Below are 25,743 nucleotides of genomic sequence, written 5' to 3' on the forward strand. Positions count from 1 at the left end.
ACTTCATGGACAATGAGCTGAAAGCTACCACAAAATAATAACCTGAACATTAAGCTTTCCAGATTGATATTATTCTTAGCAATACTATTTTATACTATAACTATGTTTTGCAATTTTAAAGAAAGCCTTTAACAACGTTAAAACAAGACATTTAGGCATTTGATGGTTAAACAGATTTAAATTTGAAGCATTAACCTAAATATCCTACAGCATTTCTAAGAAGTTCACTGAGCTGCCATAATTTCTGTCAGCATATGTAGTACTGAATGACTAGTAAAATACCTGAATTGAAACTATTCCAGTCTAGCAGTTTGTATGATCTTGTGTTACCCATAATTCCGACAAAGGCTGAGTTCAAAACAGCAAATTAGTAGATCAGTTATAGGAGCAGAACAGTGAAAAAAAACTACCAACAAGAACACAATTGACAACACCACTCCACAGGAACTGGAAAGACACAGACAGCAGAGTTAATACGAGGCTGAAATAGAAAGGGAAAAAAGGAGCATGCTATAGCAATCTAGCACTAGGCGTGATCAAAGTGTACAATATAAAGCAATTATTGTCTTATTGCTAAATTCTCAATTCACCCCTTCAAATACTCTTTCTTCTTATACATTTTCCCGTTATATTAATTTGCCATTTATTCGCTTCCTTTAATATTTTACATACTTATTTGACTCACACGCTTAGTATGATCATCAGTATATCAGAATTTTTTTTTCTACTTCTTCACCTTCCCTCCCATACCCATGTGCCTTCACTCCCCATTTGTTTCCATTGTTTTGCAATATACTGAGTTCAAAGTATCATGCATCTTACATTCACTTGTCAGGAGCAATCTACAAATCCCACAAAAACACTGCAAAGAGCCACTTAGTTGTGCAAATATGTATCTCTATCTTCTCTTATTTCTTATCCTGCTTTCAGTCAGTTAATAAAAATAAAGGTGTGCATAATGCAATAAATGAGTTTTTAAAACCTCCGAGCATAATTGTGGAGGCCTTTTTCCATTTTATCTTAAATAAATCCATCACACAGGAAGTTTTGCACATAAGTGACCTGTATCAGAAATCTGTTGAAAATACAGAATCCTAAGACAACTCTGTGTGGCAAAGAAAATGAGGACCCACATATAAATTATACTTTGACATTTCTCTTAATCTTCTCTCCACTGTGTAAATAAGTCTTAAAAATAGGAAAAAAACCAACAATATTATGTACTCGTATGTTTCAAAAAAAATCCCTTAGTTTTTTTTTAATTCAAATTAAGTGTCAAATTTTAGTTCAAGTTGTCAGTTAACTGATTCTTTAGATCAGCAACAATCTACCTGTTTGCAAAATTACAAAAGGAAAAAATACTTTTTTAAAAATTTCTTTTAAAGATGCATTTGCACAAACTTTTATTTGACAGAGTCATTGTTTTATTACTCCTGACTAGTGCATGCAAAACCACTATGGGTGCTATTTTTTATGCTCTTCTGTCTGTGTTTTTAAGTGCACTGTTAATTCCAACTTTTTACACAGTATTCCTCAGCTTGTCTCAGTGACTATAACAACAAGGTCTTCAGAGTCAAAAGTCACTTAATTCTGATGTCACAACTAGGACTTGCAAAATATGCATGTTCCAGTACTGGGGTTCCTAGGTAAATATTAAATAAAAATCTTAAAGGACTGTTCAGTATCTGTTTTTAAGAACAGAAACAAAGCTGTAAAGGTTTTATCAAAAGAGGTTAAAAACATGTACAGAGCTGAAATGTAGTCATTAGTCCTTAAGGATTTCAAGGAGCTGAAAATTAGAAAATATTCGTAGTTAAAATCAAGTACTTCACCTTATTTTTGTTTGAATGGAAACTTACATCAAATTTTAATATTAAAAAGTTGTAAAAAATAATTAAACCCTCAGTAATTCAAAGACAGTTTTTAGTGCAAAGTTACTGGATTCAAAGTACTTTATTATTTCTGAAACTTTCTGAAAAGTTTATGAGTAAAAACACGCCCTCTGAATGACTATTATTTTTCAAGCTTAAATGATTGTCTGAAAAATGCTGCTTTTAATATACATTGTTAGAATAGATTTGCACCTATCCAAATACTGATATTTTATAAAGTTATAAAGATCAGAAGTATGGGATCACTATGACTGGACTTAAGCAAAGAAGTTGTCATTGTGTTAACATACCAGGATTGTGAATGCGATCCAGGAGCTTCACAGACCGTGCACTGACAACACCACCAACATGGACAAGGAAGCCTGGTGGAAAGGTCGTCAAGGTAAAAAATGGAAATTCCTGTTATGATTAAAAACAAACATCAGATGACTGCTTACCAACCACTGCTAATTGCCAATAAACATGCAGTGAATTGATAATTTCCAAGAAATTCAAGCAAAGCAGTTACATTAGGCCAAACATGTCCTTCAGGCTCACTAAGCACTATGTAACCATATGTCTTCATATACTCATAGTATAACAAAGCAGAGGTATTATACAATGTAAGAATACTTTTCCCCCATAGAGCTGTATCTCAGCACAATATTAATAAAAAATCCCCCACATTTGGGTTAACAAAGCGTCTACTGAGTCCACTTTTAGGATGGCAGCTAAACAACATAATTGTACTCTCATTAGCTGATACAAATTAAAAGAACATTTTTCTCCATATTTTAGTTCTTACTGTTACAACTGACTGCAATTTGATCCTGAAGCACAGGGTAAACAAACTGTAGTCTTGAAAGACTGATAAATGTTTTATTACAGGAAAACATACCTAAAAATATTAATGGACTGCTCTGCTAGTAAATACCCATCTGCTAGAATAAGGCTTAAGTCTTTGAAATACTAAATTCTTAAACTAAGGAAATTCACTTCCAGTTCGTTTCCATAAGTTTGTTTTTACCAATTCATAAGTAAAATTAAGAATTAATATCTTTTAGCACCTACTCAAAAATGTCGTTTATACAAGAGGCAAAGTGGTAACAGTAATTTTTCATGACACACTTGATGAAGTAAAACAGTCATATTCAAAGGCAGTGAGCCCAAAACTAGAAGATGTTATTTTTTATAGAGACATTCTATGGAACGTCTAATATACACATGATAGCACACTTATGGGGGAAAGGCAAGAGATTTATGTTTGGCAATTCTAAATGCATAAAGGCAAAGAAAGAAAAATAGAAGTCATGCAATCATGGTTTGTATAGTCATGATGATTGGTTAAATGGAAAATATACAACACCATAATTTTATATGAGAGAAAGTACAGTACAGATTCCTTTCTCACATACTTGAAGCACTTGCAACAATACAGTTCAACTGAGCTTCTACCTAAACAGTGTACATGCTGGAGATTAAATGAGGATCATGGCTCTTCCAGCAATACATGTCACGAAAAGTCTTCTTAAACTAAAGCCCAATGTAGATTTAAAAGTAACATTTCAGAATTATTACCATCCTTGTTATTAGAACTCTAAAACTTTTAAAAGGTCCTACAAACTTCAAATTTGCTGGATTTTCATTTGGCTTAGACTTTCAAAATTACAAGGCAAACTTTGAAATCAGCAACCACAGAATTAACAACCAGAAAGAAAAAACAAAAAACTAAAAAACAACACAACCCCCAAAACATCATCACCTGCAGTTGTGCCTATGACACAATTTAAAAGGAGGAAGACTTCACCATAGGACTCTGTAAACCTGCTTGACTAATCTGTCTTCAGGAGCACCGATGGATCCCTCACATTCCCCCAGAAAGTTCTAACAGATCACAAACTGCTTTGCAGGATATCAGAATAGTCAGGAAGCTCTCTCTGACCACAACACAGTCCAAACTCCTTTTCTGTACATCCTTCATGCCCAAAAATGGAAAAAACCCAGTACATCAACACTTTGTTAGAACCTTCTTTCACTGTGGCTCTGTAGTATCAACTGTTCAGTGATTCACAAATATAGTGGTAATATTTGTCCCTGTATAATTCCATGACACTCGATCTGCATAACTTATATTTAAATATATCAACATACATGTTTGCTCTGTCCCCTGAATAGTTATCCCACATTAACGACATTAAAAATAATTACCTTTCCCAGAACAATGGAAATCAATTTAAAAGTTTACTGCATATGCCACCTATATGAAATTCCACTAAGCCTATACTACATTTGTATTTTATACGTACATACATCTACCCACACTTACATTGTGCTATAGCAATATGTAGTGAACAAAGTGAATGATACTCCACGCTCTAAAGCATAAGCAAATCCAATTCTTTTATATGGAGATTCAAAAATTACCTTAATTTTTAGTTCATTTTCATAAGGTTGTGTATTGCAAGTAATTTTAACACATTTAGACCTCCAGTTTGCCTGATTCCCTGAACTATAAAGCAGGAATAAAACTTTAAAGTAGTAACATGGTTTTGCCTCAATCAGTACACTCAGGTATATTGATACTTGCAAGTCTGTATTATGACACATGCTAAAATTAGACCTATAACCTATCAGTTAATTTCAGTCACAGACAAATCTCGGTAACTGACTCACTGAACCATTCTGACATGCTCATATTCCATTAATAATGTCTCATTCATTCTGATGCAGATGGAATTTCATCACTTTGTATGATGGGCTGGGTTTTTTTTCTTTTTTAAGCTCATTTAGAGGTTTAGGGGTTTTTGTTATTATATTATTCAAATGCAAGTGCCAGTCTGAATTACATACGGTAATCTGTAATAGTTCAAAATTACAGTTATATTTATTGCATGGAAAACAGTGATTCCATAAGAATCAGATGCAGTCTTTACATATTACAAATCTCCTCTATTACTGCAGTTTGCAAAGGCCTATTTTTACATCAAGGTGAAGCAAGCACCAAGTATTCCCGTGCGTGAGAAGATACAGTTTCCAAGCTACAGCTGAAGATGTTCAATCATTTTACCAATACTAGTTCACTATGTCATTTCACAGTCCTTGACTGCATAGACACTGAAAGAACTGTCACTGGTTTAATTCTTGCAACTACATAGAGATTTTATAGTTGGCATTTGGGGAAAGCTTGGTAAGATTATAATAAAATCCTCATAATATTTGCTTAATACAATGTTTAAAAATGTTTGTGTAGAAGCATACATGTATTGCTAGTATTCTTTTTTAATTATATTTCATACAGAGACACACAAAATAATGAAAAAAAGCACATGGAACATGGCTACACACACATCATTTGGTGTTAGTGTCAGCTGAAGCAGTTCTCAGATTCCCTTCCAGCTGCTCACTCATTCCCATCGTTGTACTACTCCCTCAGACAAGGCTTGTGACACTCTGGTGTGTTCATAGAGCTTTTTGGTCTGAACCAAAGTAGGGAACTGGTCCATACTAAAACACTTAATTTCCTGGTTGAATTATCTTTATTTTAAGCACATTTACTGTGCCATCTCACAAGGTGGTCAAACAACCTTAAAATTTTCCCCAACCGAACTGAGGGCATGGGCTAGATAGTAACATGAGGTTGCTGGAAAGAAAAGTTGCTTAATGCAACATTTCAGCCAAAATAATCACACAGAGAACTGCACTCTAACACAACAGTTATCTAGCAGTGCTCTTCAGAGATGAGGATCAAGAGATGTTGATTTGAAAAAGGCAGCAGTGAAGATCTCTCAAGCACTTGCAGAATGCAAACATGGAGGAATAAAACAGCCTTTGTCCAAGTTGAGGTCAATGGGGAGACAAAATACCATCAAGAGTAGCATGTGGCCATTTCCACAAAAACACAGGCTAATTTTTATAAGTAAGCTCAAATTCTCTCACTGATGGAAATACACCATTTACACATATAGATAAAAATATACACAAAGATAGCTACGCTATAGTTACACCTGCTGTCAACAGGCATCCTGTGAATTTCTAAAAATACATTAATGTCAAACATAACACGTATGTGAGTTTCGCAAGGCTGGTATATTTTCCCAGAAGGTGTGAAATAATACTAGCCTTCCAACAAAATATGTTCTGGTTTGCAATTAGGGTTAAGTGACACATTAAAAACACATTTGATTAAAAAAAAAAGCAAAACAAAACCTTAAGAGACATCCAGTTAAACTAATTGGTTTTAATATGCCTTAGCATTACCATATACTCAAACTGAACTAAGACTCAAAAGAAGTTACTACGTATCTAATATAAGTGGAAATATATTATACATATTGAATTAATTCTCTCTCTTCCCAAGTAAGTGCTACCCTAACTAATTCAGACAGGTAACTAGAATGCGCTATGTTTGCACTGTTAAAACAGACAAAATAACCTATAAGGGTTATCCATTCTAGTTAGGTAACTGAAAAAAGGTAACTGTAGCAAGAACACATCCAACATGATAGCATGAACATATTTTTGTATCAATTAACAGTCCACATGCTTTGCTACATCATCATCATAATCAACAACAGATTCAGCATGTTTCCATCCCATTTTACAGTATCTTTTTTCCTCTAGGCAATATGCAGGTCTTATCAAAACACTGTGCAAGTAACTCAAGCTCTAAAAACATATTAACTGTTCTTAATTTACATTTTTAATTGTTTTTCAAAAGCCTCCTAAGGAAATAACATATCAGCCACGAAATGTCTGAAATATTAGCAGAAACAAAGGTAAACAGAGAACAGACTCTTTTTAAAGCATTTTTTTTTGTAACTAAAACATTCAAAGCAAAAAGCCATGGATTTGTACTTAAAAACAAATCAAAATTTTAACTGAAATGTATCAACATGCAAAACACTAACTAAGCAAAAGTATGCCAACCTGACAAATGCTCTTTAAAAAACCCCCCAGAATACAAAAAAAAACCCTGCATAAACAATATTACAAAGAAAATTGTAAAACTTCACAAAAAAAAAAAAAAAAAGAAAAACAAAATATTTAAAGTAATGTTTAGAAATCCTAAATACAAGAAAAAAGGGCTACAAAAAGAGTCACACGACGTTTTGGAACATACCCGCCTTCTACAGAACCTATGAGGCGATCCTCCCTTAGCAACGGATAACACAAAAAATGAAAAGAGAATCATCCACTTACTCAAAATAGTAGCTATTCACTTACATTTCACAAATGCAGATGATTTTGTTTTCAACAAACATATATGATTCTACGTAAACAGTTCAGGTAGTCAGAAATCGTAACTAAACTAGAATTTATTTCTGAATAGGAAAACACTCATGGTTCTTCCTTCAAGACACCTCACTAATAACAATTTGACAAAAGCAGTATATAACCTATAAAAAAAGAGTTTGCAAGGACTCATTTGAAAATTTAAACAAAGAACTAAAACCACTATTTTTATTATACAGTCTATTCACCATAATACCAGATGGCTTTTTTCAGTCTTACAGAGGTTCTTTAAAAACCTGTAAATCTATAAAGCCCTTTTATTGCTTGTGAAGTGATTTAGGTCTGTTTAATTTACCTTTTTTTTAAAGGATACATGCACACTTTCATGTAGTAGAATGAAGGCTGAATTATGCACCAAATCCATTTTTCAAAACTGAAAGTTTTTGCAATTTAGACCTTGTTTAAAGCTATTCCAATGTTCCTGAATTTGGCTACTCTGTAAGAACTCAACTAACTACATTACAGCAAAATATTAAACTTAACACGCAGCAGTAACTTACAGAGACTAAACAGCAGTCATTTTTGCTATAAAACTATTTCTTGTAACATCAACTGTATTCACTTAAGTGCTGTGCACGTTACAGTTATTTCCTCCACTCTTTTCTTAATGGTTTAATAATAAATTGAAATTTAAATAGTTTGTGTTTTAAGAGCTATTAAATGTTCAACATTTCCAACAAGTTTTCAGACCTAAAAGTTACACACATTTTTAAACAGAAAGTAACAGGAAACATTTAACTTACTACAAGCTAAATTTTCACTTTAGCGGATCAGAAACCAAAGTATAAAATGCCTTACCCTTTGTTCCAGAGCTGACTGAGTCTGTTGTCTTAAAAGAGTTTTAAATGGCCCCCCTTCTTTTCCAGCACTCCCACTGCCCATTCCTGAAGAGTATCAGTACAAATGACATTTGAAGAAACACATATTATAATTTGTAATCAAACTTTGATTTAAAAATATATAAGATAGTAATTGAAAACAGTCAAATTATCCCCATAATTCTAATTTTCAGGAAAAAAATGCTGAGCATCACAGTTCAATTTGGGTTTGGGAGGCTTGTTTTTTGGGTTCGGTTTTCACATGAACAGCAGTGGTATTTTTTAATATTTGGACAAAAACCTCCTGATTTAAGATCTTTCTCTGCTGTAAGTCTGAATTTAAAAAATAAACTTTAAAATACAAAGACTTTAAGACCTGTGCTTGCTTGCAATTCTTTCCTATGACATAAAATTTCATTTTTTTTCTTTGGTACTATTGGAGTTTTTTCTATTATCTCAACATAGATCTACCTTCTCTGCTTTTCATAGAAAAGGTTCTACATAATCAGATTTTTACCCCTTATCAAAAAGGGCTGAAAAGTCATTATTAATTCCAAATGGTTGAATGATGCCTCCCTGTCAGATTACTCTATAGTCAAGTATCTCTCTCTACTCTTATTACCAGTTAAAAAAATAAATTTGGCTTTCTGAGAGTTTTAGAGTAACTAAATCACCTTTCCTAATCACTGGGAGGAGATTGTACACATAATTAGAGCAATAGCTATATAATGCATGATTGGGACTAAGAAGAAAATTGCAAAGGCAATGCACATCCTGATATGAAGTATAACTCTGAAAAAAATTACCAATTATTTTTGTTTTCTTTAATATCTATGCAATGAAATATTCACTCATTCGATTCATTCAGATAAGCTAAGACTACTGCTCAGCATTTAAAACCGACACACTTATTTGATTACTATGTTTGCACACATATAACCTGCAAATTAGCTGTAAATGAAAGGAAGAAATAAACTCCAATTTTGCATAATATGGGTAATTCTCTCTTTACTTTGTTCATATGTTTTACTCCCACGCCTACTCCCCAATACAGAAGCTTTTCTGAAGAGATGGAAAGTTTATCAGACACACAAATATCTTTGCTATCGAATTGTCTGTTATCAAGGAACTGTACTCTTAACTGAATGCATCAAGATGCAGGTTATATGTATGAAGGTAAGTTATTGGCTCTATGGTTAGAAATCATAAAAGTAAAAAATAAACGCATACCAAGATTGTGCTTTTCCTAAAGTAAACACAATGCTGGTGAATCACATTTTCTTGGTAATATTTCATGCCTAAAAACATACTATCATTGGTATTTCTTGTATCTAAAACCCATCAGTGCTAACTTGACAAAGCAAAAATAAACACCTAAGTTGTATAGGAAAGCACAGATAAAGAACAAAAAAAAGTGCAAGGAGCAAGATGAAATACAAACACCACAGTGCAAACAGTTATGAATGAAGCCAAGATTCTTTTACAGAATTAACATAACAATTCCTTGCTAGTTTCCTTTTTCTTCTGATTAAGCATCTAATAAACATGAATGAGATTGTACATATACATCAAAGTGCAGTTATTGGTTTTAACCAAGGACTGGGAGATCTAGAAATAATACCGGACTTAATAATGTATGTTAATTAATTCCTAACATTTCCAATAATTACTAGGCTATCATTACCATATAATTACATCTAAAAATACTATTAATTTTTAACAAATATTTTTAGCTGTTCTTGGATAAGGAAACAAAAATATTAGTATCTGTATAGTCCCATTAAACAAGATTAAATTGCTTTTACTATTTGGCATCATTGTCAGGGACTATACAATATTAAATACAGACAAACACAGCATAAATACTGGACATGAAACAAACTCAAAAAATACAAACTAATCAAAATAGGTTCTACAGAAAAAAGCAGTATATCAACTATTTAATTTAAATCTATGAAAATAATGCATGTCAGTGAAATGGAAAAGGAGGCAGTGCAAATAAAAAGTTTGTACAGGCTTTATTTAAAAGTAATTTAAAGAGCAGAGTTGCTAGCCATCTGATCGCCATTATTTCACTAAATTACGAATTAATTAATAAGCAAGTGCTTGTTCCATGCAAAATATAGGAACAAAGTGAAAAAAATAAGGGGGATTAAAAAAAAAAGTAAATTATTTTAGTCCAATTACCAAAGGAAGTTTTGCAAGGGAAAAGAAGAAAGCTCTGTAGCATAAACTACATATGTTTCAAATCCTCTAATAAGTTCTGAAGCTGTTTCAAGCTTCTGGGGCAGAGGTGAGAGATGGCATGAATAGTCATGTAGCCAGCAGTTCTCAGAGGCTAACTGAATAAAAACACAGGGTTATAGAATGCTGTGTGTTAAATGCTCCTGTATCAAATAACAACAACATTTTCTTAAAAGTTTGCTTAAAAGGCCATAATAGATTGATCCTACCAGAAGCAGCCAGAAGCAGCTCTTCAGTGAAAGAAACACTTTTCCTCAGAACAACTGGGCTGACATGGCTAGGGTGTAGAGGGTTAACGCTAGACCCCGAGAGGAGGAGACAGGACTTTTTAAGATGTGGGGAATCACAAGAGAGTGTAGGGGAGCTGGGAAACAGGAAAATCCTAGGTCCCTGGGGGGAAGGTGCTGTGGAGGAAAGTAATAGAGACAAAAAGATGTAGATTCAGAAGATGACTAAAGAAACAGATGGAAGAAATAAAAATGAAGCTTTTTTTTTTTCTCCAAACGAACAAGCACTTATTGCTAAATTATTTCTCAACATACAAAGAAATGGAATGACAATACAGGTCCACAATGTGAATAAGCAGCATATTGTCAAAAATCATGACCTGATTAACTGTATTTTGAAATTAATTTTTTTAAAAGCCATGGTAATCTAACATTTATTTTTTAATTTTATACAAAATTTGGTAACAAATACTATGGAGTAAAGACTAAATAATACAGTCTTCTCACACACTTAACCTGACTACTTTCATTATTTAGGTAAAGTTATCTTCCAGAGAAGTCATGGTTTTGTTTTATGATTTTTAGTCATAAATCTTGCAGAATTCTAAGTTCTCACAAGGAAAAGGAGTTCTCACCTTCTCAATTTCCTCCAGGCATACACTATGTCACATCAAAATGTACTACCTAATTAACATGTCATGCTTTTTGTCAGCCTGATATTCTGCTACTTTGCAGCTGCATAAAATATATCACTATTCACAGCAGTCTAACTTCAAACCAAAACAAGCTTTCTCAGCACAGAATAATTTCCCCTCATATTTACATAATATTTCTTCTATATTCCCCAGATATAGACCAGAACAGATAGTACAATCACAATTGTATTTTATAAAAGACATTAAGGTAATATTCTCCTGATTGGGAGCTACTGAAAACCACATGTTTAAACAGATCCAAGTTTCAATCTCCTCTATCTAGTTATTCATACTGTGAAACTGTGGTATCTGCGCTCTTTTCTCAGCTTAGTCTCCATCTCAAACGTGAACACAATAGCTACCTGAGAAATAAAGATGAATATAATGTACTACAGAAACATCAGAAAATACTTCATTTTTCACATCAGCCAATCTGAGTAATGGGCATCTCAAATTGGATAATGTTCAATGTGTCACATGAGATGCTTGCATATTTTTTTAAAACACTACCATCACCAACTTCGCACTAAAATATTCCAACTTCGTAACAGTCTTAGGAAATGAAAACAGAGGTCTAAATATATACAGTGAATTGTTAAAAACAAACTACTGAATTTAGTATGTTATGGAAGTATCTTTTGAATATGATCAAATTTTTGGTAAAAAGGTAAGACAAATGACTCAAGAGATACTGTCCTTTTAAGCTATTAAGATTCAAAATCTGGTATGTAACACCAAGATCCAGAATTTTTAAATGCAACCAGCAAATCCTCCTAAGTTTCAGTAGCAGAGTTAAAAATTTCTAAGATCAAAAGAAACAGGTTTTCAAATATTGAGTAAAGCAAACGCAAGAATTTGTGGTTCTCCTACATAATAAGCATCCAGTTACATTTGTAGGTCCTTTGAACAAGTGACTACCATAGGCTATAAACAAGCAAACAAAACAGTCATACTTTACATAAAGGACAAAAAAAAAAAAAATTTAAAAAAAGGTGTGCTTTTGTTTGTTTTTTCAAAAACAGTATTATCTTGTCTATCCTAGGCAGCTTCCTAAGTGAGAACATCTTTTAACAGATATCTAGGGAATAAACTGGGTAAAATATTTAATATAACTGCATTTGAATGCAACATTTAACTTATTTGCTTGGAAGAATTATTGAAAGGGGTGCTATCAAATAAGCCAAATCAACTACTTTATTATGATTAAAAACTGTCTAGACTAGATGGAGACAAGAATGTCCTGAGCTTCAAACACCACAATTTAAAACATCATCTAAAAAGCAACCAAACTTTTTTAAACAATTCTGCAAAATATTTTGCCCTAAGGTAGCAAAACTCAGGGCATTGATCACATAATGGAGAATAAACAGACAGTAATTCTTTTGAGTTGTGCTGACATTATTAGTGACATGATTCTAACCACAGACTGAAAAATAAGGAGGGAAGGAAACAAGTTGAAGAAATGATGATAGACCAATGAGAAAGAGAGACGAGAAAGATCAGAAAGAGAAAAAAAAATGCTTTTTGAAGATGGCTGGAGTATAATTTAAGTTACTTTCAAAAATTATACTGTGTACGTAAAGCCATTTCCATGTACCAAGGAGAATAAAAAGACAGAAGCTGCTACTTTTCTAGTATCACATTTGCAAAAAGGAGTTAAAACTCACAGATAAATGTATACAATATACTTATAGCACAACACGTTAGGCTTGAAGACTACATCGTTTTAGTAACAGTCCTTAACATATTGTGGTGAGAAATGTACTCCCATGATTTGTACTATGGAATGGAGGAAATAAGAAAAAGGCAATTACTTAGGACTCCCTTAATGGTCTGAGATGTTTTATTTCAATTTGAATACAGTAGTGTTACAAATGTCATGTTAATGTTATGCAGAATAGTGGAAATATAGGCAAGATTTAAATTCTTGCCCTAGAGAAATCCTTTCAAGCTTGATGTATGCTAATCTGAATTCTCCGATTTCCACATAATTTTGATAACTTAAATGCCAAAAAGCAAAAAGGGGTTGAATTAAAATATAAAAAGAGAAACACAAATTAAACAAAAAGTGGGTGGAAGCGCCTTACCAGTTTTGGGTGTCAAACTCAAATCTGTGTCAGAAGAAGAGGACTGTCGACTGTAGGACTTGGAAGGTGAAAAGGAATAGGTTTGGTTTTTCAGAGGGGTGGAGGGTCCTGATGAATGAGTATTGGGATTGGGATCTTCATTGAAGGGAATCCTGCCAGAAGAAGGTGGAAACATATTCAGTAATCCTGTGCCAAAGGACCTGGCTGACAGCAGCATGATCCAAACACCAGGATGGGATTGGGGCAGGGCCAGCAGCTATTCCTTAGGTGCGAGACTGGGGATGAGGCCAGAGGCAAAGAAATGCTGTTTTACCCATTCAGCATTCTACAGATAGATGCTGATAATCTACAATGAAACAATTAAGCCAAATGAAAGGTATGAGATGTGACAAAAAAATTATATATATGCAAAAGAAAAAACTGAAAACAGTTTATGGCTTAAAAATTGGGTCAAATACACAATGCTTTGAGTTAGTTCAGAAAGAAAAATGATTTCAAATTATATTTGTGTTTATACATATTCGTACACTTATGTATATACACACATATGCATTTTAAGAAAAAAAAAATATGTTTCCTTATCCTATAGCATCAGCAGCATGCCACAGCTAAAAACAGAGCAAAGAGGAGAATCTTTATGGGAACAACTATATTGACAAACAGTTCACTTATGCACAGATTGACTTACCTGCTCTCTAACACCATCTCTTCCACAAATGGCACATACCCTTCCTATAACCATTTTAAAACCTAAACACCATATCTGAATTACACTTGAAAGCAATTACAAACTCTAATCAAAACATTATTTCCTCTAATGACTGTAAAATAGCGAATGTTCCTCAGATACATCAACTTATTCTTACTTAAATTCTTAGGAAGTAAGCACGTTAAAAAGAAATGAAGAGTGTGGCTTTGTGGAAGAGACTCTGATGCATTTTCAAGAAACTATGGCCTTCATTTCAGCAGCTGCACACAGAGTAGTTCTTCACTGACAACAGAAGGTGTCTCCATGAGGAAATGAGGGAGAAAAGATGGGTGGTACCTGCCTACACTGCCTGCCTGCCTGCACTTTGCGACCACTGTGCCTGTGGCCTGCCTCTCCCCACCTCCTGAGTCTGAGCAGTCTCGTACCAGTGTAGATGAGAGTGGGAACAGACACAGAGAAGTTCTGAGTAAGTCGTGAGCCAGTAGCAGTGTGAATTGGGCTGTTGTGAGTCGAGCGGCATCCATGGCTTGGCGGATGAACCAGCGGAGACCTGAGAGAATTTGCAGCCAAGGTGGAAGAAAAGAAAACAATACATACAAACAGGTTGCAAAGTTATGTTATAAATTATTTCAGGGAAGTTTAGATAGAGGAGATCTCTTACTTTAAGCAGACTCTAAGAATTTTAATTCCTAGCATGCAAGAGTCCAGATGAAATAAAAAAAGAGAGAAAGGAACAGCTTAAGCACAAGCTTGTGAATGTGTAATTGATTCTTTGGCAACAGGGCATCAAGTTAGTAAAGCCAATAGGAAGAAGTATTAGTTGATTACGCTGGCTTTGAGAAACACTCACATTTTTCAGACTGATGGGACAATGATTCTGACAATATCCACCACCAAGCTGAACATGGATTATTTGGGGGGTGGAATTTCCACATTTTGCTCCAGAGTGAAAGCTACTGATTTATTTATGAATGCTGGTTAAGTTGGCAGTTACCAGGTCCAATTTTTTTTTTTTTTTAAACCAAAACTGTTATTTTATGCTGCAGTATATCCAGAAGCTCTTTTGATGGCAAATTTTTAAAATTAAGACAAGTTAAACAAACTATGATTTGAAATACAAACCAGTAATTTTGAGAAGTCAAAACATGACAAAAAATGACTAATTACTATTGTAGTGACACAACAGTTCAAGTTAATGAAAATGGCTAATTCAAATAGTACCTCTGGCAATACAGCATAAGTAGTATACTTTTTGGTGCTGTGTTTTCCTTCCAGAAATTGAATCATTCTACCAAACAGAAAATAACTAATTTATCCAAGAAACAAAGTAGTAACAATTTAAAGACAACTGCAAGTATTTTTCTATTAATTTGTATACACATTAAAAAATTGCATTCAATCTGTGTTTGGTGCTGCAGTGGATGTAACAAAGATCAAGAAATTGTATCTCTCATTGTAAAAAGATGTTTCTGCAAGTACCCTGTAACCCTACCTGTTTTGCAGTAGCCCTACTTGTTTTGCAACAGTAAAAAACAAATCACACAAGAAAACCCAAGACTGCTTCAGGGTCATTCTCTAAATCACTGACAGAACTGTCCGAATTAAAAATGTATTTTTTCTTACAGGTTCAGCATAAACATTGTCTGAATTCAAAATTTATCTTTTCTTATATGCTCAACATAAACACTCAAACCTGATTTTACTGAACTTGGAAAATCTTGAACAGAAGGTATATCACAAGAAGCCCTCACAAAAACATTTATTGTACAAACATGGAGTCAAGGCAGAACTAATTATTAGTTAGGAAACTGGTGGATCACAACCCAAGGATACATAATACCATTGCTATAGAAATTCCAGAAAGTCATATTAAGGTTTACCACTCCAGCTTCTAAAGCAAGAACATAAATAACCCAACCTAAAATACTTCAGAATTGTGGAATATAAACTGAGTTGCAGACAAATAAAACTACAAAATAAAAACAAATTCTGGGGAAGTAAAAAAAGAAATCACACTGGTTATGTAAATAAAACTGAATGAGTATGAAAAGAAGAGAGATGCAACTTGTTTCCCTAAAAATATCAATTCATACTTACTCCTTCATTTCTTTGGATGGGGAGCTACATGCAGGTAAAAATGCTGATGTGTTACTTAATTTATCCAACGTGCAGGCTGTTCCTATGGCTCGTACTACTAGTCCAGACTCTCCCTCCAAATCAAAACACTGCAAATAACCAACAACAGCATTTCCTCTCATTTCAAGCACCTTCAAGCCAATCTTCCTTTGCAATTCGCCTACAAAAAAAAAAAAAAAAATAAGGTAAAGAGCTCATAATTGCAGTGAACTTTCCTTATTCTCTTTTGTGGTCTTCAGCCTCCGCTTGTGGAATTTCCAAGTCAGTAAAACAGGTAATAGATCCAATCTTATATAATTATGCCAAGCAGCTGATCACAATCTCTGCCTCATATAACATAGTGTAATGTTCATGATTTGCATGGCTTTTTTTTCTCCAAATCTACCTTTATTGCAACATGTTATTTCAGAAATTTTTTCTGTCTTTTATTTTATCATTAGTTTTCCCCTCTTTTACTTATTTAGAGAATGAGATGGTCAAGTTGTGTGCTAGAACACACACGAGTTTCTAGATACTCCTTCATACCGATCAGAACAATGCAATATATTCAAAATTCATGTGGATACGCAGCCCCCCCCCTTTTTTTTTTTTACAAACTTATTTAAGCATATTTCAACCTAATTCATAATTTTTGCTCTCTTTAAATTGTTTAATATGCAGCCTCATCTACAAAATATAACACTAAACAAAACACAACACCAAATATGTCACTCCCACTGCAAACAAAAGACTGCCATTTCTCCTCCACTAGCTGCACACAAAGCCTGAAAGACTGTAACTGTAAGACAATGGTCTGCCATAGATGCTGACTTAGCAGAATGTTTAAAAAAAAAAATTCATTGATCCATGTAGCTAGATAGCCTTGGCAATATTAGGTGCAAAATATAATTTTTCTTTTGATGAAAATGAAGGATTTCCAAAATCCTGCTAACAAACTGAAAAAGCCTTACTGTCACAGACAATAGCCTAACAGTCCCAATGTCAATGATGTTAAGAAATCAAGTGGAACAAAATTATCACTACTGCTTTCTAGAAGCTTGGTCTTAACACTACCAGAACAGGTTCCTGCTATAATCTTAACCAAGGCTGAAATTACGCATCTACTGGTCTTGAAAAATCTCTACAATTGAAGTAGAGTATGAAAATTTCTAGCTGAATGAAAATTGCTATGGATTCCATCCAAGCCAAGGTTTAGACCGATTTTTTTTAATATATACAACACATAATATGGCAGAGAACTATCAAACAGCCCACCATTCTCAGAAGTTACAGATTTCAAGACTCTTTAGATGCGCCCTCTAGCAGCAAAGATTGCAATGTGAAGCATTATATTACCTGACATGAAACAGTGTTGCTATGAGGTCTTTTGGTTTTTGTCCTCTTAACCACTGTCATGAATAAAAATATTAGTAAAATCTAGCAGAATACTTCAACGTGTGCTACTTTATCCACTTTCACCATTTATACAAGGTAAAAGATACGCAAATGTTAATCCTGTAAACTGAGATACCAGCAGAACTATATTAAAAACCTCATTAAAAGTGAACTCATGTCAGTTACAACAACATTGTTTTTTCACATTTTTCCTCAAAACCTGTTGACCCTCCAAGTGTAAGATACTGAGTAACATCTCCATGATTGCTTTTATGTTGCCCCACTTACTAAATAACGCCATACATGCTTGCATCTTTTACCATCTTCCTTAAAACACAGCTGTATCTACAAGAAGCCTGACAACATTAAGAGCCCATCAGAGAACTTAAATCACTGCCTATCATTCTAGTGGCTATTTTTCATCATTTCTTTGTATTCTTTACACCTTCAATATTGCCCACCTCTATCAATTGGTTGTCTCTCGTCTTAGTGTGTAAGTACTCCAGAGTAGGGTGTTTTGTTCTGTTCTACTGGCACTGCAACAGGAGGATCTTGGTTCACAACTGCTGTTCATAAGCATCAGTAATTAAAAAAAAAAAATCTGTAGAGATACTTAATACTGTGGAGATATCAACTGGTCACTGGTCTCTCCAGGAACTGCAGGTATGTCCTGCAGAACTGATGCAAGGCAATACAGAAGTATGCTTGAGAAACAATGAACCAATCTTGACTTTGAAAACATGGAATGAGCAGGTTAAGTAATAATACACACTGTATCTGAGATGGTGCGTATTTGTTCATATACTTCAAAGTAGTTCAAAGAGGGTGGAGTAGTCTATTATTTTAGTTGTTTGAGTCAAAATTCTAGTAATACTCCTCATATGGATTAAGAACACCGTCAAGAGATGCTAAAAGCAATCTGCAAATTAGACAGCAGCATGGCCTAATGGAAAAGGAAAAGGAGAAAGGGAGGAAAGGAGGGAAGGGGGAAAGGCAGCCATACTGGCCATCAGTTAGGACAACAGAACCTTCAGAAACAGAAGACACTGCGAACTGAATAATTAGTAACAAAAATAACATACAATCTTGTCTTAGGCAAACCACTTATTTAAACTGTGAAAATTTTTAAAAGCAGCAATAACCATTACAGCCTACATGTTTTAATACCTGACATGAGTGAAATAAGTCTTTGTCTAGCCTCATTTGATGCCCTTGGCGTACGAATCCGGTCTATCCACTGGTATTCTGGGTCTTCATTAACTACAAGTTCTTCCACAAATCCATGAATTATTACAGCTCTGTAACACTTAGGAATAGATGTAGCTGTTAAAAAAAATATAAAAGAGGTAAGGCTTGAGTCTATGAGCCAAGAATTCCAAGAAGAACATAAAATTACACGTAAAAAGTGATGTGAACAATTCTAGAAAGTAATGCACATGATTTTCTGTTGAAATGTGGACATACTCTAAGCAGATTTGTTCTGGGAGACTCTGGAACACTGATAAGATAACTGTCCAGTGTATCGGTTACAACATGTACCATTATGAAACCTTTTCACTTTGTGCCTCTTTAACAGGATATGCACACAAAGTAACACAATGTGCGCATACACATGCGCTGAAATGCAACTTAAGAAAGATACGGTGGAAAAAATCAGTTATTTACATTGTTTTGAAATATGAACAGTTAAAATCTATTTTTAAAAAAATAAAACAATTTTCTGCATTTGCTCCTAGCTTCAATGTAATCCCCACTGGGCTTACGTAATGGGGTGGTGAAAGATGGGGAAACTGATATCAAGGAAAGAAGGGGAGAAGGGGAAGTTTTCTGTTCAAATAAACTTTTTTCCTCTACTTACTGCAAAAAAATTTGACTCCACAGGATGACTGCCTAAATCTGTTTAAATCATTGAAGAGATCTACTTTCACCACCACATTGATCTCCCCGCGTATACCTATCAATAAAAAACATGAACAATTATTATCAGAAACAAATACAAAGATAGCCCTATTAACTATTCCCTACTACTGGTAATGAATGCACTTTCTATTACCAATGAGGTACTTTTTCTGCTAAGAATGTACTATAACCCTGGTAGAACCACTCGGTTCAACTGGCAGTTCATGTGTCAATTCTAGCCTGGGCCAGAGACGTGAGAAGACATTTCCTTGCCTCTCAGGCCTGATGCAAAGATGCCCTCTCAAAAGAAGTTTCTAGTTCTGCCCAGCCTTTGAGGCTGAAGCTATGGAAGCATCAGTCCTCAAATACTTGCTGCACCAAACAGGACTTCAGAAGAAAGATAGAATTGGTCAAACAGAAGCCTTTAGCTTCCTGATACCACAGTGGCCTTTGCTGCAGCAAGTAAGTGCTCTCTCTGTTCCTTTGCCCTGTACTGCAAATGCAGGAAGGGTATAAAACCAGTATTAAGTACCATGACTGTCCCAAGATATCCTCAGCACAAAAAGGTCAGAAGTACTAACTTTGAGTACAGATGCCTTGAAACTGGAGTGCTGTCTGCATCAAAAAGCTCTGATCAACAACAAAAAGCTTTTACTTTTTTCTCCCCAAAATGGTTTCAAAAATCACACTAAAGCTACTCTCTGAAGTTCAATCCAACAAGAAAATTTATGGCTCTTTCTAGAACCACAAAGTGGCACAGTCAATGTTTGTAAGACACTTTGATTATGAAAAGAAATATATTAAAAATAAGGTATTACAGACTTCTTAGATAAAGCTTAATTTTTTTGACACAATTAAACCTTATTAATAATGGAATATTTCCTCAACACACAGCCATTCCTTTTTGGTTTTTCTGTTTTTCTATGCTGAGCTTTTTCTTTTTCCCCACCAAGTAACAAAATAATTTCACATATTATAGGTTCTGACATATTGAGGACTAAACTTCATGATGAGTCTGATCTCTAGTGTCTTCAGAAGCCTTTATCACATAAATATATGACAATCAAACAAAAGCAATAGATTATGACTGGCACTTTTGCAATTTAGTCACCTAGATCTATCTTGCAAACAACAGAAAGAAGCCTTCAGCTACTATAACAGGAAGTGCATCAGGTTAATTTATTTTCACAAATAATCATATTAAGGTGCAAAAAAGAATTCTTAATAAAAATTTATAAGCATTATATCGACTAGTTTTCAAGGAAGCATCAACTACAGTTTGTCAAGGGTCAAGGTAACTAGAACCTATTGTTATAAGCATGAAAATGTAAGAATACTGATTTTACTTAAACAGAAAAAGAGCTACGAAATACTAACAGATCTAGAAAAATATAGAGAAATCTAATTCTCTCTGACATACAAGTTGTACACATACTAAGACAAGCATTCCCCTAATTTAACCACAAAAAGAAAATGTATGACAGGAAAATGTGATTACAATAAAAGGATAAGTAAGAAAAATACATGCAATATTTCTCAAAAAAAACCTCTTCAATATAACTGTTTTAAATGTAAAAAATACTTTTCATCAGCTATGATGATCATCCAGTAAATATATTTAAGTATAATCAGCTTTTTTTTTTAACATAGTCAGGTTATTTCATTCATACTGGATAATGAACAAAGATCGTAATGACAACCATATAGATATTCTGCAATAAAGTATTCAAGAAGCAAGCTAACTGCTGTAAACTGACCTTGAGGGACACAAAAAAAAAAAAATCAAAAGCAAAAATATTAACTTCATTTTCTCACACCTTCAAGATATTCTGATGAAATCTACCTAGCACTGAGAGTACTTCCCACACGGAAAAGGAATTTCATCCTGTACTTTATGTTGAAGATACATCCATCACATCTTGTCCCTCCATTGGAGAGAGTCCAGAGGAGAGCCACAAAATTGGTCAGAGGGCTGGAGCACCTCCCCTATGAGGACAGGCTGAAAGAACTGGGCTTGTTCAGCCTGGAGAAGAGAAGGCTCAGAGGAGACTTAATAACAGTCTTCCAGTCCCTGAAGGGGGCCTACAGGAGAGATGGGGAGGCACTCTTTATCAGGGAGTGTAGGGAGAAGACAAGGGGTAATGGGTATAAGCTGAAAGAGGGTAGATTTAGACTAGACATTAGGAAGAAATTTTTCACTATGAGGGTGGTGAGACACTGGAACAGGTTGCCCAGGGAGGTTGTGGATGCCCCATCCCTGGAGGTGTTCAAGGCCAGGCTGGATGAGGCTTTGAGCAACCTGCTCTAGTGGAGGGTGTCCCTGCCCATGGCAGGGGGGTTGGAACTAGATTACCTTTAAGGTCCTTTCTAACCCAAACCATTCCAGGCCATTCTATGATCTCAAGTGAAGTTTATTCAACATCCTAGCAAGGCACACCCCAAGTGACTTCAGCAAAAGTATATTATTTTAGAAAACACATATAATTGGAAAAGTATGTTTGGGTCTTTTTTTAATCTGTACTTTGCAGTAACTATTTTAAATACCACGTGAAGATTTCTTCCACTTGTCACAAGTTCTATGAAAGGCGTTCTGCCAAGCACTAGTCTGAACTACTGTGCCAGAAACAAGGAAAAAAGTGCCAGAAAAGTAGTTTTCCAGCTCCCAAGGCTAAAATTATTACAAATTTCTGAAGACAGATTACAGAAATGAAGATTGCAAGAAGCAGATTACATCTCAAACATTTTTTTTTTACTTTCAAATTAGGAAGTCTTACCATGAATGGTGTCATAAATAGGAAACCATCCTGAAATAACTGTAGCTGCTTCACTATAGAGCAAAGGATCAATATCTATGTACACTTTGCCAATGGCATCATTAGCACTGTAGGTATCATGATCAAGAACTGTGATTTGGAGAGGCTCGTCTTGTAGCTCTTCATCATCTACCTAAAAACAAATATTAACATGGAATTTGAGTATTTAAAAAAATCTCAGGGAAACACTGATGAAAAACACATACAAAAAAAGAAGAGAGTTAGCTATGTACAGTGACCTGACACAGATAAATCTGTAATTTTGATTTCCTGTATCTAAACAACACATTCACTTATTTAGATTTTACCATTCACAGACTGGTGAGATCCTGGAACCAGTTATGACTGGGATAAGAACAGAAAAGCATGATTATAGTGACTACACATTTTCAAATTCCACATCATTTGTCCTAGATTGTCTACACATCTCCACAATGCATACTTCCCATTAAAATAAAAGAAAATGTAAGATAAAGCATCTCAGAGGACTATTATACTCTGAATTTATGATTATTGGTGCTCTCACCCTTCCAAACTGGTCAGTGGCTTAAAAGAAGAAAAGACATTTTATACAACCCACTGTAAAAATCCAGTAATTTCAGACATGCACTTTCCTAAACGAATGCAATAATACATCTGCAGATACCTCAACTATTTTTTTCGACATACAAAGACAGACATCCTACAATTTTTTGTGTTGAACATCACAAACCAAGAATCAGGTTTGCTAAATGCAGTGGGATAACTCATTTAAGTGTTTGCAGAATCATACCATGTAGTCTTGCAAAAAGATCAAACTACACACACATGCACACACTTACGCTGTCTTAAGCAGTTAAGTGTTTTTCCACTCTTTGAAATGTGGAACTTTTATTTTTTTTTTTTTTCCTCAGTGTTGCTGTTTGGCTCTTTTCTTTCCCAAATCCTTTTTTTCCATGCAAAAAGATAGAATTTTGAGACTTCCATTACTGTCAAAAAACCCTCTTCCTGTATGAGCAGAGTTAACCCTCCACACAGATCAGCTCTTTCCCCTCCCCAAAAAAACAACCCCAAAAAACAACCCCAGGAACTGAAAGATAAAAAAAGAAAACTGACTGAATTTCAACACCACAGTACTACTTTCTTAATCTACATGGATTGCTGATTAAGAGATGCTCTTAATCAAGCACTCTGTGTTGATTAATAATCTGCCTAACCTGACTGTTTTATATTTGCTCTAAAATATTTCTAACATTACCAGCTATTACATCGCTCATTAGACGTACATATATTTACAACCATGTTTATACTGCAATATTATCTTGGAACACTATATATTAACCGGTAGTATATATTCAAATATTTTAACCATTACTTTATTCTAAATAGCATTAATTTTTTTTTAAGTAATTAAAGAAAAAGAATACATAAACACTTGTTTGGGGCATAATATCAAAGGGCATCTACGAATCAGATCCTGGAAAGCAACAAGCAATTACAGGAAAATTCTGAGTGCCCTCATTACTACATAAGAAAAGGGGAAAAGAAAGTGTCCAATAATTGTTGTCCAAGCTCTTTATTTTGTAATTTTCTCATATAAATTCTCCATTTATTTTATTTTATTATTTATGAAAGTCCAGAGGAGAGCCACAAAATTAATCAGAGGGCTGGAGCACCTCCCCTGTGAGGACAGGCTGAAAGAACTGGGCTTGTTCAGCCTGGAGAAGAGAAGGCTCAGAGGAGACTTAATAACAGCCTTCCAGTCCCTGAAGGGGGCCTACAGGAGAGATGGGGAGGCACTCTTTATCAGGGAGTACAGTGAGAGGACAAGGAGTAATGGGTATAAGCTAAAAGAGGGTAAATTTAGACTAGACATTAGGAAGAAATTTTTCACTATGAGGGTGGTGAGACACTGGAACAGGTTGCCCAGGGAGGTTGTGGATGCCCCATCCCTGGAGGTGCTCAAGGCCAGGCTGGATGAGGCTTTGAGCAACCTGCTCTAGTGGAGGGTGTCCCTGCCCATGGCAGGGGGGGTGGGACTAAATTACCTTTAAGGTCCTTTGCAGCCCAGGCCATTCTATGATTCTTTGATTTTCTTCTTTGTCAAGTGCATTATTTTTGCAACCCAAAGTAACATTTTAAATCCCAATTAACTTTCCCCAACCAAAATTACCCCTTTAAAAAAAATACAAGCATACCTGTACTGATATCTGAAAGCCGAATCCATAATGCTATTTTCCTCCCACTATTAGCTCTGTCTTGTCTTTTTTATTATTACCCAGAATAACATTTGAGTTGGATCCAATCTGGCAAGCCTTTATCTTTACAAACAGTGCTAATAAGCCAATGAGATACCTTTAGCAAACAAGGTCTAACTGCAAATAGGTTTGCTGAAAAGGCTTCATGTGCATTTAAACAGAACTACACTTCACTCCTCAAAACTAATTTTCTGCCCGAAATGAAATTACTTCATTAAGGGCATTTAAACCAGAGTGTCTATATAGATACAGGAAAACTCTTAAAAAATACTTACTTCAAATTTGAACCACTCAGAATTCCACTGAGGATTAAGTGATTTGGGATACACATCTGTCTTAAATGTTGTATTTCCAAATTTTACCTAAAAACACAAGCATTCCATTATTAATAATAAATATTAGATAAGTAAATTTAGAAACTCATTAAATCTACACATTCAAATAATTTCAGATACATACTTCAACAATATCAACAAATTCTTTTCAGTGAGAGTGGCTTTTTCAACCAATTCACACGTATCAGTAAGCAACTTTCCATACATCAGCAAGACCTTCAATAAATCTTGCTGTCCCACTACTAAAATAGTTACTTGAGAGGTAAAAATATTGCTTATATTGGCTATTCAAAGTCACTTGGTACACTCTCTTTTGCCTTCTGTTTACAAATACTGCAAGTACTACTATTCTATCTAAATACTGACAGTTTATGTCCTATTATTGTCCAGGGTTTCTAAATCAGCTTTATTGACAACTTATAAAAGAAATGTAGAAATATAATTGTAACACTGGTAAATTTCTTTCATAAATTTAAGAAATCTCCGCAAATACACATCAGAAAATAACTGAAACCATCTCCATTAACTGCAATCTTGATATGCTGGACACACGTCAGTAAATTCAGAGCAGCAGGGGGGAAGGACCTTATTAGTTTCTATTCCTTTTTTAAAATGCAAAAAATTCCAGAAAGCTCATAGGTAAAAAGGTTAGAGAGACTAGTTATCTACATATGTATCTATCTATATATGTCTCTGCAACCTCCAGTTACTAAAGATTAAATATTCTCCATACTTCTACTGAACAATGCACCTTCAACCACATAACAGCCTATTTCAGTAATCTCCATTTGGTTTCCATAGAAGTCTGTTTCAGGACAACCCAGTTTGTTGTTTTGTTTTGTTTTTTAAAAAAAAGAAAAGTGAAACTGAATTTCTGTGTTGCTCCATACATCAAGAAACCATGCTGCACAATGTAAGAGCCTTTATTTCACTGCAGCTTTCATTCCAAAGCATTTACAAACACTCATAGTTCTCTGAATGTTGCCTTTCAAAATATTTAGTACTT

At 34.5% G+C, this 25,743-nt stretch overlaps 1 protein-coding gene across 1 annotated transcript in view; it reads right to left on the minus strand.

Moving 5' to 3' along the window:
• C2CD5 (C2 calcium-dependent domain containing 5) overlaps positions 1–24,764 on the minus strand; it is a gene marked incomplete at its 5' end in the record, with an annotated part of 60,310 nt that extends 35,546 nt beyond the window's left edge. Inside the window, 9 exons of the mRNA XM_010077566.1 lie at positions 2,183–2,291; positions 6,991–7,023; positions 7,962–8,047; positions 14,369–14,493; positions 16,041–16,239; positions 18,621–18,776; positions 19,312–19,407; positions 22,127–22,298; positions 24,678–24,764. Coding sequence (XP_010075868.1) covers positions 2,183–2,291; positions 6,991–7,023; positions 7,962–8,047; positions 14,369–14,493; positions 16,041–16,239; positions 18,621–18,776; positions 19,312–19,407; positions 22,127–22,298; positions 24,678–24,764 — 1,063 coding nt within the window. The remainder of the gene's footprint in view (positions 1–2,182; positions 2,292–6,990; positions 7,024–7,961; positions 8,048–14,368; positions 14,494–16,040; positions 16,240–18,620; positions 18,777–19,311; positions 19,408–22,126; positions 22,299–24,677) is intronic.
• Positions 24,765–25,743: the final 979 nt, after the last annotated feature.

The sequence above is a fragment of the Pterocles gutturalis genome, unplaced genomic scaffold (assembly GCF_000699245.1).
Source record: "Pterocles gutturalis isolate BGI_N339 unplaced genomic scaffold, ASM69924v1 scaffold1493, whole genome shotgun sequence".
Classification (NCBI taxonomy): domain Eukaryota; kingdom Metazoa; phylum Chordata; class Aves; order Pterocliformes; family Pteroclidae; genus Pterocles; species Pterocles gutturalis.